Below are 14,403 nucleotides of genomic sequence, written 5' to 3' on the forward strand. Positions count from 1 at the left end.
AAAGGAGCATTATGGGGTTTGTGTGGGCGCATGGGACCCCGAGGGTGAGAAGGGTGTTCTTGGAGCGGGGCAGGGATAGGGGGGGGCTGGCGCTGCCCAACCTCTGTGGGTACTATTGGGCTGCTAACGTAGCGATGGTGCATAAGTGGGTGATGGATGGGGAGGGGGCAGCATGGAAGAGGATGGAGATGGCGCCCTGTGTGGGCACGAGCCTGGAGGCGCTGGTGACGGCGCCGCTGCCGCTCCCTCCGACGAGGTATACCACGAGCCCGGTGGTGGCGGCTACCCTCAAAATTTGGGGGCAGTGGAGGCGACACGGGGGGAGGTGGGGGCCTCGATGAGGTTCCCGATACGGGGGAACCATCGGTTTGTCCCGGGGAATATTGATGGTGGGTTCCCGGGTTGGCACAGGGCGGGTATTAGGAGGTTGGGGGACCTGTTTTTAGATGGGAGGTTTGCTAGCCTGGGTGAGCTAGAGGGGAAGTTCGGGCTCCCCCCGGGGAACATCTTCAGATACATGCAGGTGAGGGCGTTTGCCAGGCGGCAGGTGACGGGGCTCCCGCTGTTGCCCCCGCGTGGGGTCCAGGACAGGGTGCTCTCGGGGGTGTGGGTTGGAGAGGGGAAGAATTCGGAAATATACCAAGTGATGCAGGAGATGGACGAGGCCTCGGTGGAGGAGCTAAAGGGTATATGAGAAGAGGAGCTGGGTGAGGAGATTGAGGAGGGCACGTGGGCGGATGCTCTAGGAAGGGTGAACTCCTCTTCTTGTGCGAGGCTCAGCCTCATACAGTTTAAGGTGCTGCATAGGGCTCGTATGACCGGGATGAGGATGAGTCGGTTCTTTGGGGGCGAGGACAGGTGCAATAGGTGCTCAGGGAGCCCAGCGAATCATGCCCATATGTTCTGGTGGTAGGATCCAGGGTCAAGCCAGGCTGGTAGCTCGCGATATTCGGCGTTGCAGGGGAGCCGGGAGTGCAGGAGGCGAAAGAGGCCGGTGTTCTGGCCTTTCGGCTCGGCGGAGGATTCTTCTTCAGTGGAAGGATGCGAGGCCCCTAAGCGTGGAGGCCTGGATCGATGTTATGGCGGGGTTTATCAAATTGGAAAGGATAAAATTTGCCCTAAGGGGGTCAGTTCAGGGGTTTTTCAGGCAGTGGCAGCCTTTTCTAGATTTCCTAGCAGAACGATAGGGGAAGAGGCAAGCAGCAGCAGCAGCCTGGGGGGGGAGGGGTGGTTGTCTCGGTGGTTAGGGTTGAAGGGACGTGTACATATGTTCTTTGTTTACGACGGGCGTTAATCTATTTTTTCTGTTTTGTATTTATGTGGGGGGGGGGGGGGTTTGTTCTCTTTGGTTTTTCTCAGTTGTTAATATATAATTTGTTGTTATTAATATTTTGTAAAAATTTGAATAAAAATTATTTAAAAAAAAATAGATATGTGGTTTGAGAATGGCCTTGTTCAATTAGATGAAGACTCTTTGCAGAAACTTGCAACCCTCAGTAGATGTGATCCTTGAGTCTAATCAAATTGAGGGACAGCCTCCGACAAAGGACATCACAAGATTTGAGTTTGTGTGAGATTTTTGCGAATCTCCTCTGTGCGCCTCTCATTTCTTCTTGCCTAGTCAGTTGGATCAATTGAGTCACTTGATAAAAGGACCTCCAACCTCGTCCTTGCAGTCAGCAGGAGAATCTGCAGGAATCCATCGCTGAATCATGGAGCCATCCAGTGCTTTCTTTCTGCCTTGGTTACTGCAGGCTCCTATTCAGCACCCTGGACACTTTGAGGCCATTCAGGTAGCAAGAAGGATCTTCTGGTCAGTCGAGCGGGCAGTCCTTTAAAGCAAGCTGGAATGCATCCAGGACAGCCAACCATTTAAATATAACATTAGCACTAATAATAATTGGCTATCCGTCTCATGAAGTTTGAACTTATGTTATTAATGCACAACCAGTCATCAACTTCTGCAAAAAGATAAATATTGTAAAGTTCCAAGCGAGCGACAACATGGTAGCAATGACTGTTAGCAAAACTCAATATTTCTTTAACCTACTGGAGAAAATTCTTACTCCTCGAAGGGTCTCCTGCGCCAAGCCCACACTTGGGCCGGTGTATTTATGTCCTTATCTGGGGAGATCATATTCAGGTTTATGGGCAGCACAGTAGCACAAGTAGATAGTTCCGTGGCTTCACAGCGCCAGGGTCCCAGGTTCAATTCCCCGCTGGGTCACTCTCTGTGCGGAGTCTGCACATTTTCCTCGTCTCTGCGTGGGGTTCCTCCGGGTGCTCCGGTTTCCTCCCACAGTCCAAAGACGTGCAAGTTAGGTGGATTGGCCATGATAAATTGCCGTTAGTGACCAAAAAATGTTAAGAGGGGTTATTGGGTTGCGGGGATAGGATGGAAGTGAGGGCCTAAGTGGGTCAGTGCAATCTAATGAATTGCATATTGTCAAAGGTTTCTCCCTTGGCAAAAACAACATCTCACAGTTATAGGGAGCAGAGTGGGGCAGCGGAAGCTTGCTGGATCCATAACCCAGAGGTTGATGGATTTAAACCATTCTCTGCTAGTTATATTGGGGCAGCATGGTAACACAGTGATTAGCACTGTTGCTTCACAGCGCCAGGGTTCTAGGGTCGATTTCCACTTCGGTCACTGCCTGTGCGGAATCTGCACGTTCTACCTGTATCTGCATGGATTTCCTCTGGTGCTCCGGTTTCCTCCCACAAGTCCCGAAAGACATGCTTGTTAGGTGAATTGGACATTCTGAATTCTCCCTCTGTGTACCCGAACAGGTGCTGGAGTGTGGTGACTAGTGGATTTTCACAATAACTTCATTGCAGTGTTAATGTAAGCCTGCTTGTGACAATAATAAAGATTATTAAGATTATTATTATTAATTTTCCATGATGTTCCAAATTGCAAGACCAGCAAAGTGGTTAGCACTGCTGCCTCATGGTGCTGAGGACCTTGGTCCAATTCCGGCCCCGGGTCACTGCCCGTGTGGAGTTTGCACATTCTCCTGTGTCTGTATAGGTCTCACACCCACAACCCAAAGATGTGCAGGATAGGTGGATTAGCCACGCTAAATTGCCCCTTAATTGGAATTATTTTTTAAGGATCCTGAATTGCTCTCGTTGCATATTAATTGGTGATTTTGAAGGAATCCATATTGTTTCTCTGTGTTTTGGGTTGGAGCTGGGCCCTGGATGAAGGACTACAACTCTGGCATTCTCAGTACAGTGTAATGTGCTGCAGGGGGACATACATGCATACACAATCCTGGGTTCCCTTTGATGGCCACTCAGATATGGGATGAAAAGAAATTTGGACCTGCGCAAATGCTGTGAAAGGTTGTTCAGATAACTGGAGTTTGGTGTGAAAGGGAGCCTATGAACAAATATTCTGGTGAGCATTGGCAGTATGTCCCCGGTGCTGGGAAGCTGGGCCTCAGAGAAACCTGAGAGCAGTGGTGCTTGGTGAAGCTGAAGAAATGTCAACTTCGTGGAACTGAAGAAGGTTGGCAGCAGTGCGGCTGGTGGGCTAAACCATGCCTGGCTAGTTCTAATATGCTTGTAATGGACAGCACCATGGCATCACTGGAAGGGAAGTGTGTAATGTGATCCAGTCTTGCTGTTAAGAACCCTGCTCAATGCGTGTTCAATGCGAGGGTATCCCAAAACCCAGAAAGGTAACTTGGAATAATGGTTCTTAGTGGTGTATATTTTCAATTTGGTATAATATGAGGAATGATATACAAAGCAGTGAGAAACAGTCAAGTCTTGTAATCAATTAATAAATAATATTTATTAATTTAACAGAAACACACAACAAGAAAGAATGCAATACACGGCAATCCGGCACTTAACTGCGATAATTACTATACACACACAATATCTTATAAAGTTTACTATTGTTCCCAACTATCTGCGCTCCTGAACTCTGAGAATCTCCCCTTTCCCCAACAACATCCAATATTATATAATTCTATGAGCTAAATTCAGTATTAGTTACCGGCAACAAACAATCTTTATGTTTTGGAGAGCCTTTCTTCTTCCATTCAGCATAGTTGTCCTCTGAGGTGTTTAAAAACCAACAATTTTCAAACTGGAGTTCTCTGCTTTTGGAGAAAGTCCTGTTTGCAAGCTCTCTCCCTCTCTCTCTCTCTCTCATTCTCTCTCTCTCTTTCTCTGTCTTTCTTTCCCTCTATCTCTCCCTATTCTCCTCTCCAATTAACCCTGCTGTTGCTCGTTCTGGGTGAGTGTGCTTTACACTCAATTGGCTCTGGTTTATTCCTAAGCTCTAGAGTCGCCAGGTATCTTGATGATACCACCACGAGGCTCAAGTTCAAGTTCAGATCAATGACTCAATACACCAATTAGTAAGTTCAAACAAGACACGTTTATTATTACACAATTATTTGCTACTCATGCATATAAAACTAAGACTAAACTGTTCCTACCACTACTAGGCCAATACTTATCTGAAATAAGGGAACTGCCGGATCAGGGAACAATGGCATCTTGCTTTGTCCTGGATCCGCAGGCTTCCAGTTGGTGTGCACTAAAGGGGTCAGGAGTGTCAACTCTCGTAGCGTGCGTTGTATGACACTTACTTGTCAGTGTAGCAAATTGGCCAGGCCTCTCCTCACGTTCACGTTCCTGGAGAGCTGCAGCAAAGGTGTTCTGCTGGGAGGGGCAGCTAAGAGAGAGAGCTGGGGTCAGGGTCTCTGTCTTATACTGTTTCGGGTTTCACGCCCATCTGGGCGGACCCTCTGTAAACTTGCAATCGATTGGGTCTCTTCCCATATCGATTGATTTGAATTTCCCCAATAACGGGGTTGTTCCTCGATTACTGGGTGTTCTTGGGCTGTTTGTATCTTATGTCGGGACTCGTGCTGGTGCCGAAGGTAGTCTAGCTTGGCCTTTGTTATCTTAATTGTGTCCATTGTGCCCGGGAATCACCGGGAATCGCTCAATTAATATGCACAGTTTTGTAGTTTCTATGCTGTCTGGTTTCTTCACAGACAGAATCCACAGAGAGGTTCTGCAACTGCTTGCCTCTCTGTCATTGTCCAATTTTCCCTGCATGCAACTCAATGTTCATTTTATGTCGGGAAGTGGCCAGCTTCTGTGGCTACACTGCCATGGATATATTTTTCTTCCCTTGATGTTATGCTATCTCAATAACACCGCGTGACCAGGCTTTTTCGTATATTAGGTACTAATTGTTTTCTTATATCCCCACTTCTACAGTTCTAACAGCTATTTCTATACACCGCCCTATGTTACTTAAGTACATTGTATTCCTACTCTGCTCTTTCCCTACAATCAAAATCATTCCCCTCAGACATCTGCACCCATTGTTTCACCTTTTGTGCCTTAATAAACTGGCTGTCTGCCCTTACTGTGCAGTTTGTGGTGTGCGAGACCACAATTTGTCTCCTAATTCTTGATTACCTTATTAATTGTGCATGTTAGAGTATAAGACAAATAGTAGTGACTGTTTGCTTCACCAAATTTGACTCTTGTATGGTAAAATATCTTCTGTTTGTTAAAAACTATGGAATCTTATGGCTTTGGTCTTTGTAACTTAAATTTTATGTCTTTATAAACAAGTTACTGGCCCTTGTCTCAAATCATAACACTGAAACTCAACACAGAAATTTAAGTCAAATAATTATCCACATAAGTGCCCTTTTAACACAGATAATTGTAAGCGACTGAAAATCAAACTCCCTTCATAAAATGAATAAGTACAAGTGTGGATTCTGACTCCTTCAGTCAGCTGTTTTGAACACATCCTTTCAAATTTATCCTTCTCAGTTTTTCCACTGTTTATTGATCTGACTATTATTTGACTGGATAGGAGATTCACTGTCCCATTTTCTACTAAGGTTTTAAATACCCTACTGCCCTTGTTGTAACTCCATCAGCTCACACTTAATACTTTGTGTGAAAATATGTTCATACCTAAATATATAATTGTAGGTCTAAGTATCACAGTACACCATGTGATAGCCTGCTCAATCAAAATTTGACCCAATGCCGTTTTTAAAGGCAACAGTATTCCAACTGCAGATATCTTTTTCGAGGCACACTGATTGAACCTCTAGAGTAGGGATTTAGACTGGAAAAGTTAATATTCTATATTTTCCTATTACTGTTGCAAGAATGTATCTCTTCAGTTATATCTAAATAGTGATAATTTTTTTATTTCAGCTAAACACAAGCCTATGACGTGCAGTCTAAGCACACAAACTGAAGTGTCTTTTTCAGGTAAGCTTACTTATTCTTTGCTAAAAGATGATTTTGTGTACCTATGCCAGGTTTCAAACTCATTCTTTTTGTTTACATATTACCTCTGCTCTTGTGGCATTTATATTGGGCTCTGAAACAATGGCCGCAATTCTCCGGCCTCGTTGCGCTTTCCCTCAAGCGAAACGAGGCCGGTGAAGAGTGGGAGAGGCCGAAAACAAGAACCGCGCCAGACGCTAAACAGTTTGGAATGCAACCGGCCTGCTTCCGTAGGCGAAATCGGGATCTAGCATGGCAAGAAACCAATTATCGCCATACAATTGACAGGAGCCACCCCACATCCAACACCCTCCCATCATTCATTGGCTTCCCCAGCAAATGACCATCGATTAGTACTCGTTTTGAAAAACATGAACCTGGCGGAAAGGCTTCTATGTGGAGCCGAGAAGGTGAGTAGCCATCTTTGCTCACAGGCAAAGAGCATGGGGACGCTGGGCTTGCCACCCCAGTGCTCGGAGGGGCGTGGTGGACCCTCAGCTGGGGGTGGGCCACCATGGAAGGGTGGGGGGTTTGGCACTGGGGAGGGGTACCATGCATGCGTGGATCGTAAGTACCCGTTCCAGGGGCAACCCTTGCCCCTGCCTGTCTTCCCCAGCGGCCACCCATAACCCCCACTGATTGCAAAGGCCTCTGGCCAGCGGCTAAAGGCTATTGCTAATACGGAATTGGCAATCGTAGTTAAGTAAGCACTTCACACAACCAACGTGAATTCCAGTGGGTGGGCGGGCCATGCAGCATGTGGGAGTCATTGCCTAGCAACCTAATCAGACCATGATACCTGTGCACTGTGCCTGAACACTGTGGGAAGCAACACCACACATGCAGCAGCGAACATCTGAAAACCCAGCAGATGGGACACTGTTCCAGGGACATGTCCACGGCCGGAGGGTGTGTGAGTGCCGGGGGAGGGGACCAACACCTGGTCCAGGTGATGTTATGAACGTGTATCTGGGGTACAGGATCTGGGGTCCGGTGAGGGGGGTCTGCTGTGGCCGGGTCTGTGAAAAAATGAAATGAAATGAAAATCACTGATTGTCACAAGTCGGCTTCAAATGAAACTACTGTGAAAAGCCCCTAGTCGCCGCATTCCACCGCCTGTTCGGGGAGGCTGGTACAGGAATTGAACCGTGCTGCTGATCTGCTTTGGTCTGCTTTCAAAGCCAGCAATTTAGCCCTGTGCTAAACCAGCCCCAAGAAGCAGGGCACTCCGGATCAATGGGGAAATGGAGGGTTCCGGGGTAGCAGCCGCTGCTGTTTGTCAGTGTAATGCTCTCTCCCAATGCCTGACAGATATTGAACTCTATGGCAGGGATTTTGGACCCAGAACTTGCCCTTGTGGTGCTGCTGCCAGGCTGTCCGGCCAGACGCCAGAGACATGGCAGCAGCAGCATCTGCAGATGCTTGAGGAGGTGGACCATGTGCTGGATCCTGCCCACATCCTGAGGACCCGGCCACCCATCAGGCCAGGGCGGGACACAGAGGGGGGAGTCCCGCGACAGCCCAGGGTGTGCAGACGACGCTGGACCAGGGGGTAATAGGATGGCGAGTATGTTGCCACTGCGCTCATCGGGCCATATGGGAGTGCCCTACATTAACAGAAAGGGTTCCCACCCTCTGACATACAACTTGTGTGCGACCACCACCGAAGATCATACACGTGTGTGCACGCCTCCCAGGGGGTGCTGAATACACCTACATCCTGGGCTGTCAGTCATCCCCCATTCCCTTCGATGGGCTGGCTGGTTCGAGGGGGATAAAGGGTACCCACTGAGGACCTGGGTAATGACGCCAGTACAGAGACCGGGGACCAAAGCGGAGACCTGGTACAACGAGGCACATGGAGCCACCCGGGCTATGATTGAGCGGGAATCGGACTCCTCAAGATACGGTTCCGATGCCTCGACCGCTCCGGTGGTGCACTCCAGTACACCCCTTGGAGGGCCTCCTGCTTTGTAGTGATCTTCTGTGCCCTCCACAACCTCACACAGGAGCATGGCAACGAGCTGGAGATTGGTGATGAGGAACATGTGGCCACTTCCGAGGAGAGGGGAGGATGAGGACGAGGAAGGGGAGGCGATACCGGAGCAGCAGGGGCTTGAGGACGAGCCCAGGGAGGAACATGCGGACCAGCCAGAGGTTGCAGGAAAGGCGGCAGTGGCGAGGTTCCAGTAAGCCCGGAGGGCCAGGAAGGCCTTCATACTCACTTAGGACATACCCTGTTCCGTCATTGCTACCTTACCAACTCCCCACCTCCCTTTCCCACCCTTCCAGGGTCTGTGTCAAATCACTCAGGGCTGAGGCTGTGTCGGCACATCAGTGGGTAGCATGGTGCTTCTCAGCTCCAGGGTCCCAGGTTCGATTCCCGGCTTGGTCACTGTGCAGAGTCTGCACGCTCTCCCCGTGTCTGCGTGGGTTTCCTCCAGGTGCTCCGTTTTTCTCCCACTGTCCAAAGATGTGCAGGTTAGGTGGATTGGTCATGCTAAATTTCCTTAGTGTCCAAAAAGGTTCGGTGTGGTTCCTCGGTTACGGGCTTTGTGGAAATGTAGGCTTAAATGACGTGCTCTTTCCAAGGGCCAGTCATAAACCTCCGATGCCTGGGTCTCCATATCGGGGTCCAAGTACTCAACCTCCCCTATCTCTGCATTGGGGCCCCTGTGGGCAATGTCCATGGACTCACTGGCTGTCTGATTTGAAACTGGTACCTCTGGAGGAGTTTTGTGTAGCACTGGTCTCCTGCTGTTGAGGTAGTCTATGTGCTTCTTCATCACTCAGCCCTGTGCTCAAACCTGGCATGAAACGGGTCCTTGTCTGGTGACCTAACATTCCTGGGACCCACTTGACACCGTCTCTGAAGTTCTGAATGTAAACTTGTTCACTTGTTCTGAACTGCCTGGTCTCCGTCTTCCTCTCTGGGCAACTTCCTGCTGCTCTGCCTGCAGCATACCTTCCCGCCAATATCTGGGAGCGCGAGACTGAGGCGGGTCCAGAGTCTTCGGCCCATTAAAAACTCTGCCAGCTCTACTCCGGTTACAGCATTTGGGATAGTACGGTAGCAAACTCACTGAGTGCCTTTAAGACAGAAATAGATAGGTTCTTGATTAATAAGGGGATCAGGAGTTATGGAGAGAATGCAGGAGAATAGGGATGAAAATATACCAGCCATAATTGACTGGCAGAGCAGAGTTGATGGGCCAAATAGCCTAATGCTGCTCCAAAGTCTTCATAGAATCATAGAATTTACAGTGCAGAAGGAGGCCATTCGACCCATCGGGTCTGCACCGGCCCTTGGAAAGAGCACCCCACTTAAGCCTTATGATCTTATGGGCTTGTACATTTGTGTCGAGAGACCTCAAGGTCTGCTTCTTCAAGCCTCTTTTAAACGTTTGTACTGCCTTTCGGCCAGCCCTTTCGAAGTGGCACGGTGGCACAGAGGTTAGTACTGCTGTCTCACAGCGCCAGAGATCCGGGTTCAATTCCGGCCTTGGAGTTTGTACATTCTCCCCGTGTCAGCGTGGTTCCTCCGGATGCTTTGATTTCTTCCCACCGTACAACGATGTACAGGTTAGGTGGATTGGTCATGCTAAATTATCCCTTTGTGTCCAAAAGGTTAAGTGGGGTTACTGGGATGGGATGGGAGATTGGGCCAAGATAGGGTGCTCTTTCGGAGAGTCGGTGCAGCCTTGATGGGTTGAATGGCCTCCTTTACTGTAGCAAACTCTTCACTGGTAAAAGGGCTGTTGTCGGTGACCTACACCTCCGGGATACCATGGGCAGGATTCTCCCGCACCTGGCGCGATGGCCCGACGCCGGCTCCAAAAGAGGCGCGAACCACTCCAGCGTCGGGCCACCCAGAAGTTGCGGAATCCTCCGCACTTCTGGGGGTTAGACCGGCGCCGGACGGGTTGACGCCACATCAACCGGCGCCGAAGGGCTGCCGTGGTCCTGTGCATGCGGAGAACCGCCGGCATGTTCCTGCGCGTGCGCAGGGGTATTCTTCCCCGCGCCGGCCATGGCGCAGCCCTACAGAGGCCACCTCGGAGCCGCCTCATATGTACCAAACGAGAGTTGCAGTTTTTTCAATCGTCATCATCAATGTAGTGAGCAACATCCTGTGGACGTCTAGCCATTTTGAATGTGAATCCAGAATAACTAGAAACATAGAGCCATAAGAACATAAGAACTAGGAGCAGGAGTAGATTACCTGGCTCTTTGAGCCTGCTTTTTGTGGACTCAGCTCACTTACCCACCCCGCTTCACCATCACCTTTAATTCCTTTATTGTTCAAAAATCTATTTATCTTTGCCTTGAAAACATTCAACAAAATAGCCTCAACTGCTTTACTTGGCGGGGAATTCCACAGATTTATCCTTTGGGTGAGGAAGTTCCTCGTCAATGCAGTCCTAAATCTGCTACCTCTTATTTTGAAGCTAATGTCCCCTATTCTAGTTTCACCTGTCAGTGGAAACAACCTCCCTGCTTCTATTTTAACTATTCCCTTCATAATTTTATATGTTTCTACAACATACCCTTCATTCTTTTAAATTCCAGTGAGTATAGTCCCAGTCTACTCAGTCTCACAAGCCAATCCTCTCAACTCCGGAATCAACCTACTGAATCTCCTCTGCGCCCCTTCCAGCGCCAGTAACATACATTTCTCAAGTAAGGGAGACAAAAACTGCACACAGTACACCAGGTGTCGCCTCAGCAGCACTCTATACAGCTGCAACATTACCTCCCTGTTTTTAGTCACCATCCCTCTAGCAATGAAGGACAAAATTCCATTTGCCTTCTTAATTACTTGCTGCACCTGCAAACCAACTTTTTTGTGATTCATGCACAAGGACACCCAGGTCCCTCTGCACAGCAACATGCTGCAATTTTTTTACCATTTAAATAATAGTCTATTGTGCTGTTATTCCTATCAAAATGGATGACCTAATTTTTACCAACATTGAACTTCATCTGCCAGACCCTTGCCCACTTAAACCATCAATATCCCTCTGCAGACTTTCACAGTCCTCTGCACATTTTACACTACCACTCATATTAATGTCATCTGTGAACTTTGACAAATTACACTTTATCCCCACTCTGCTTTCTGTCAGTTAACCAATCCTCTATCCATGCTAACACATTATCCGTCATGCCGTGCACTTTTATCTGATGCAGCAGCCTTTTATGCAGCACCTTGTCGAATGCCTTCTCAAAATCCAGATACACCACATCCACTGGTTCTCTGTTGTCCACTGCGCTTGTAATGTCCTCAAAGAATTCTGGTAAATTAGTTAAACATGGCCTGCCTTTCATGAACCTATGCTGCATCTGCCCAATGCGACAATTCCTATGGGCAGCACGGTAGCACAAGTGGCTAGTACTGTGGCTTCACAGCGGCAGGATTTCCGGCTTGGGTCACTGTCTGTGCGGCGTCTCCCCGTGTCCACATGGGTTTCCTCTGGGTGCTCCGGTTTCCTCCCACAATTCAAGGACATGCGGGTTAGGTGGATTGGCCATGCTAAATTTCCCTGAGTGTCCAAAAAGGTGATTAAATTAGGGGGATAGGGTGGAAGTGAGGGCTTAAGTGTGTCGGTGCAGACTCGATGGGCCGAATGACCTCCTTCTGCACTGTGTGGACTATGTCTATCCAGATGTCTCGTTATTTCTTCTTCCACGATAGAGTCAAGCATTTTCCCCACTACAAAAGTTAAGCTAACAGGCCTATAGTTACCCGCCTTTTGTGTACCTTCTTTTTTGAACAGTGGCATCACATTTTCTGTTTTCCAATCTGCCAGAAATGCCCCAGAGCCCAGCGAATTTTGGGAAACTATTACGAGAGTATTTGTTATTTCCCCCACAATCTCTTTTAGTACCCTGGGATGTATTCCCTCAGGACCAGGAGACTTGTTTATCTTTAGCCCCATTAGCTTGCCCAACACGACCTCTGAGTAATAATGATTGTTTTTAGGTCCTCACCTGCCATAGCCTCCTTGCCATCAATTATTAGCATGCTATTTGTGTCTTGCACTGTGAAGACTGACACAAAATACCTGTTCAATGCCTCGGCCATTTCCTCATTTTCCTTTATTAATTCCCCCTTCTCATCCTCTGAAGAACCAATGTTTGCCTCAGGCACTATTTTTTGTATCAATTAAGTATCTTATTTAACTGTTTGAGACCCGGGAAGGCACTCTCCCTCAGTGAGAGCTATCCTGAGTCTCAGGAGAGAAACAGGTTTCCCTCTTGTGGTGGCTTAACCTGAATCTTAGGTTTGTAAGATAGTATCATCAGATCCGTAATGCTTAAATCCATCATAGTAGGGGGGAGTTATAGGGGGTAAAATGGGGGAGGTGGGATGGGTGGAGGAGAACGGCAGGAAGGGTGGGGCAAGGGGTGTTATTTGTTATGAGATTACCTATTTGCTCTATTTTTGGTTTTGGTTGTGTTTAATGTATATCTACAAATGCCTTCATAAAAATATTGGTTCCAGTACTTACATGTACGGGATTATGTCAAGAAGCAGGTGCTGTCCTTTCCTGAACTGAAGAAATAGGTTGAATCCATTTGGGTGGAAATTAGAAATAGTAAGGAGAAAAGGTTGCTGATAGGCGTTGTCTATAGGCCACCAAATCATAACATCACAGTTTGGCAGGCAATAAACAAAGAAATAACTGATGTATGTAAAAATGGTAGGGCAATTATCATGGGGGATTTTAATCTACAGGTCGATTGGTCAAACCATGTCGGTCAAGGGAGCCTTGAGGACAAGTTCATAAAATGTATCCGTGAGTTTTCTCAGAAAGTATGTCATAGAACCTATGAGGGAGCAAGCTATCCTAGATCTGGTCCTATGTAATGAGATAGGAATAATTAATTATCTCATAGATAGGGATCCTTTCAGAAGGAGAAATCACAGTATGGTTGAAATTAAAAAACAGATGGAGGGTGAGAAGGTAAAATACAATACCAATGCTGAAACAAAGGAGACTAAAATGGGATGAGGGAGGAGATGTCTAAGGCAGGCTGGGAACAAAGACTTTGTGGTAAGATAATTGAGGAACAGCGGAGGACTTTTAAATAAAAGCAAATTACAGCGGAGGACTTTTAAAGCGATTTTTCACAGTGTTCAGCAAAAGTATATACCAGTGAAAAGAAGAGGGATAATCAGCCATGGATATCTAAGGAAACAAAGGAGGGTATCATATTGAAAGAAAATGCATAAAAGGTGGCAAAGGTTAGTGGGAAACTAGAGGATTGGGAAATCTTTAGAAAGCCACGAAAAAAGCTAGAAAGAAAAATAAGATAGATTATGAGAGTAAACTAGCTCAGAACAGAAAAACAGATAGCAGCAGCAGGCGGTAGCACAAGTGGATAGCACTGTGGCTTCACAGCGCCAGGGTCCCAGGTTCGATTCCCCGCTGGGTCACTGTCTGTGCGAAGTCTGCACGTTCTCCCCATGTCTGCGTGGGTTTCCTCCGGGTGCTCCGGTTTCCTCCCACAGTCCAAAGACGTTCAGGTTAGGTGGATTGGCCATGATAAATTGCCCTTAGTGACCAAAAAGGTTAGGAGGGGTTATTGGGTTACAGGGATAGGGTGGAAGTGAGGGCTTAAGTGGGTCGGTGCAGACTCGATGGGCCGAATGGCCTCTTTCTGCACTGTATGTTCTATGTTCTAACATCCGGTGCGCTACCCTGCATCAATCATCTTTGTGACTTCCTCGAAAAACTTGATCAAATTAGTGAGACACGACCTCCCCTTCACAAAACCGTACTGCCTCTCGCTAATACATTCACTTGCTTCCAAATGGGAGTAGATCCTGTCTCGAAGAATTCTCTCCAGTAATTTCCCTACTACTGACGTAAGGCTCACCGGCCTGTAGTTCCCTGGATTATCCTTGGTACCCTTCTTAAACAAAGGAATAACGTTGGCTATTCTCCAGTCCCCCGGGACATCACCTGAAGACAGTGAGGATCCAAAGATTTCTGTTAAGGCCTCAGCAATTTCCTCAATAGTCTCCTTCCGTGTTCTGGGGTAGATCCCATCAGGCCTTGGGGACTTATCCACCTTAATATTTTTCAAGACACCCAACACCTCGCC

The 14,403-nt window shown here is 47.8% G+C and overlaps 1 protein-coding gene across 5 annotated transcripts in view; it reads left to right on the forward strand.

The window, feature by feature from the left end:
• LOC119953068 (transcriptional regulator ATRX homolog) overlaps positions 1-14,403 on the forward strand; it is a 608,924-nt gene that overhangs the window by 393,148 nt on the left and 201,373 nt on the right. For all 5 annotated transcript variants that reach the window (XM_038776923.1, XM_038777098.1, XM_038777278.1 and 2 more), the window contains one exon: positions 6,217-6,273. In XM_038776923.1, the coding sequence (XP_038632851.1) occupies positions 6,217-6,273 (57 nt within the window). The remainder of the gene's footprint in view (positions 1-6,216; positions 6,274-14,403) is intronic.

This window comes from Scyliorhinus canicula, chromosome 1, assembly GCF_902713615.1.
Source record: "Scyliorhinus canicula chromosome 1, sScyCan1.1, whole genome shotgun sequence".
Lineage (NCBI taxonomy): Eukaryota > Metazoa > Chordata > Chondrichthyes > Carcharhiniformes > Scyliorhinidae > Scyliorhinus > Scyliorhinus canicula.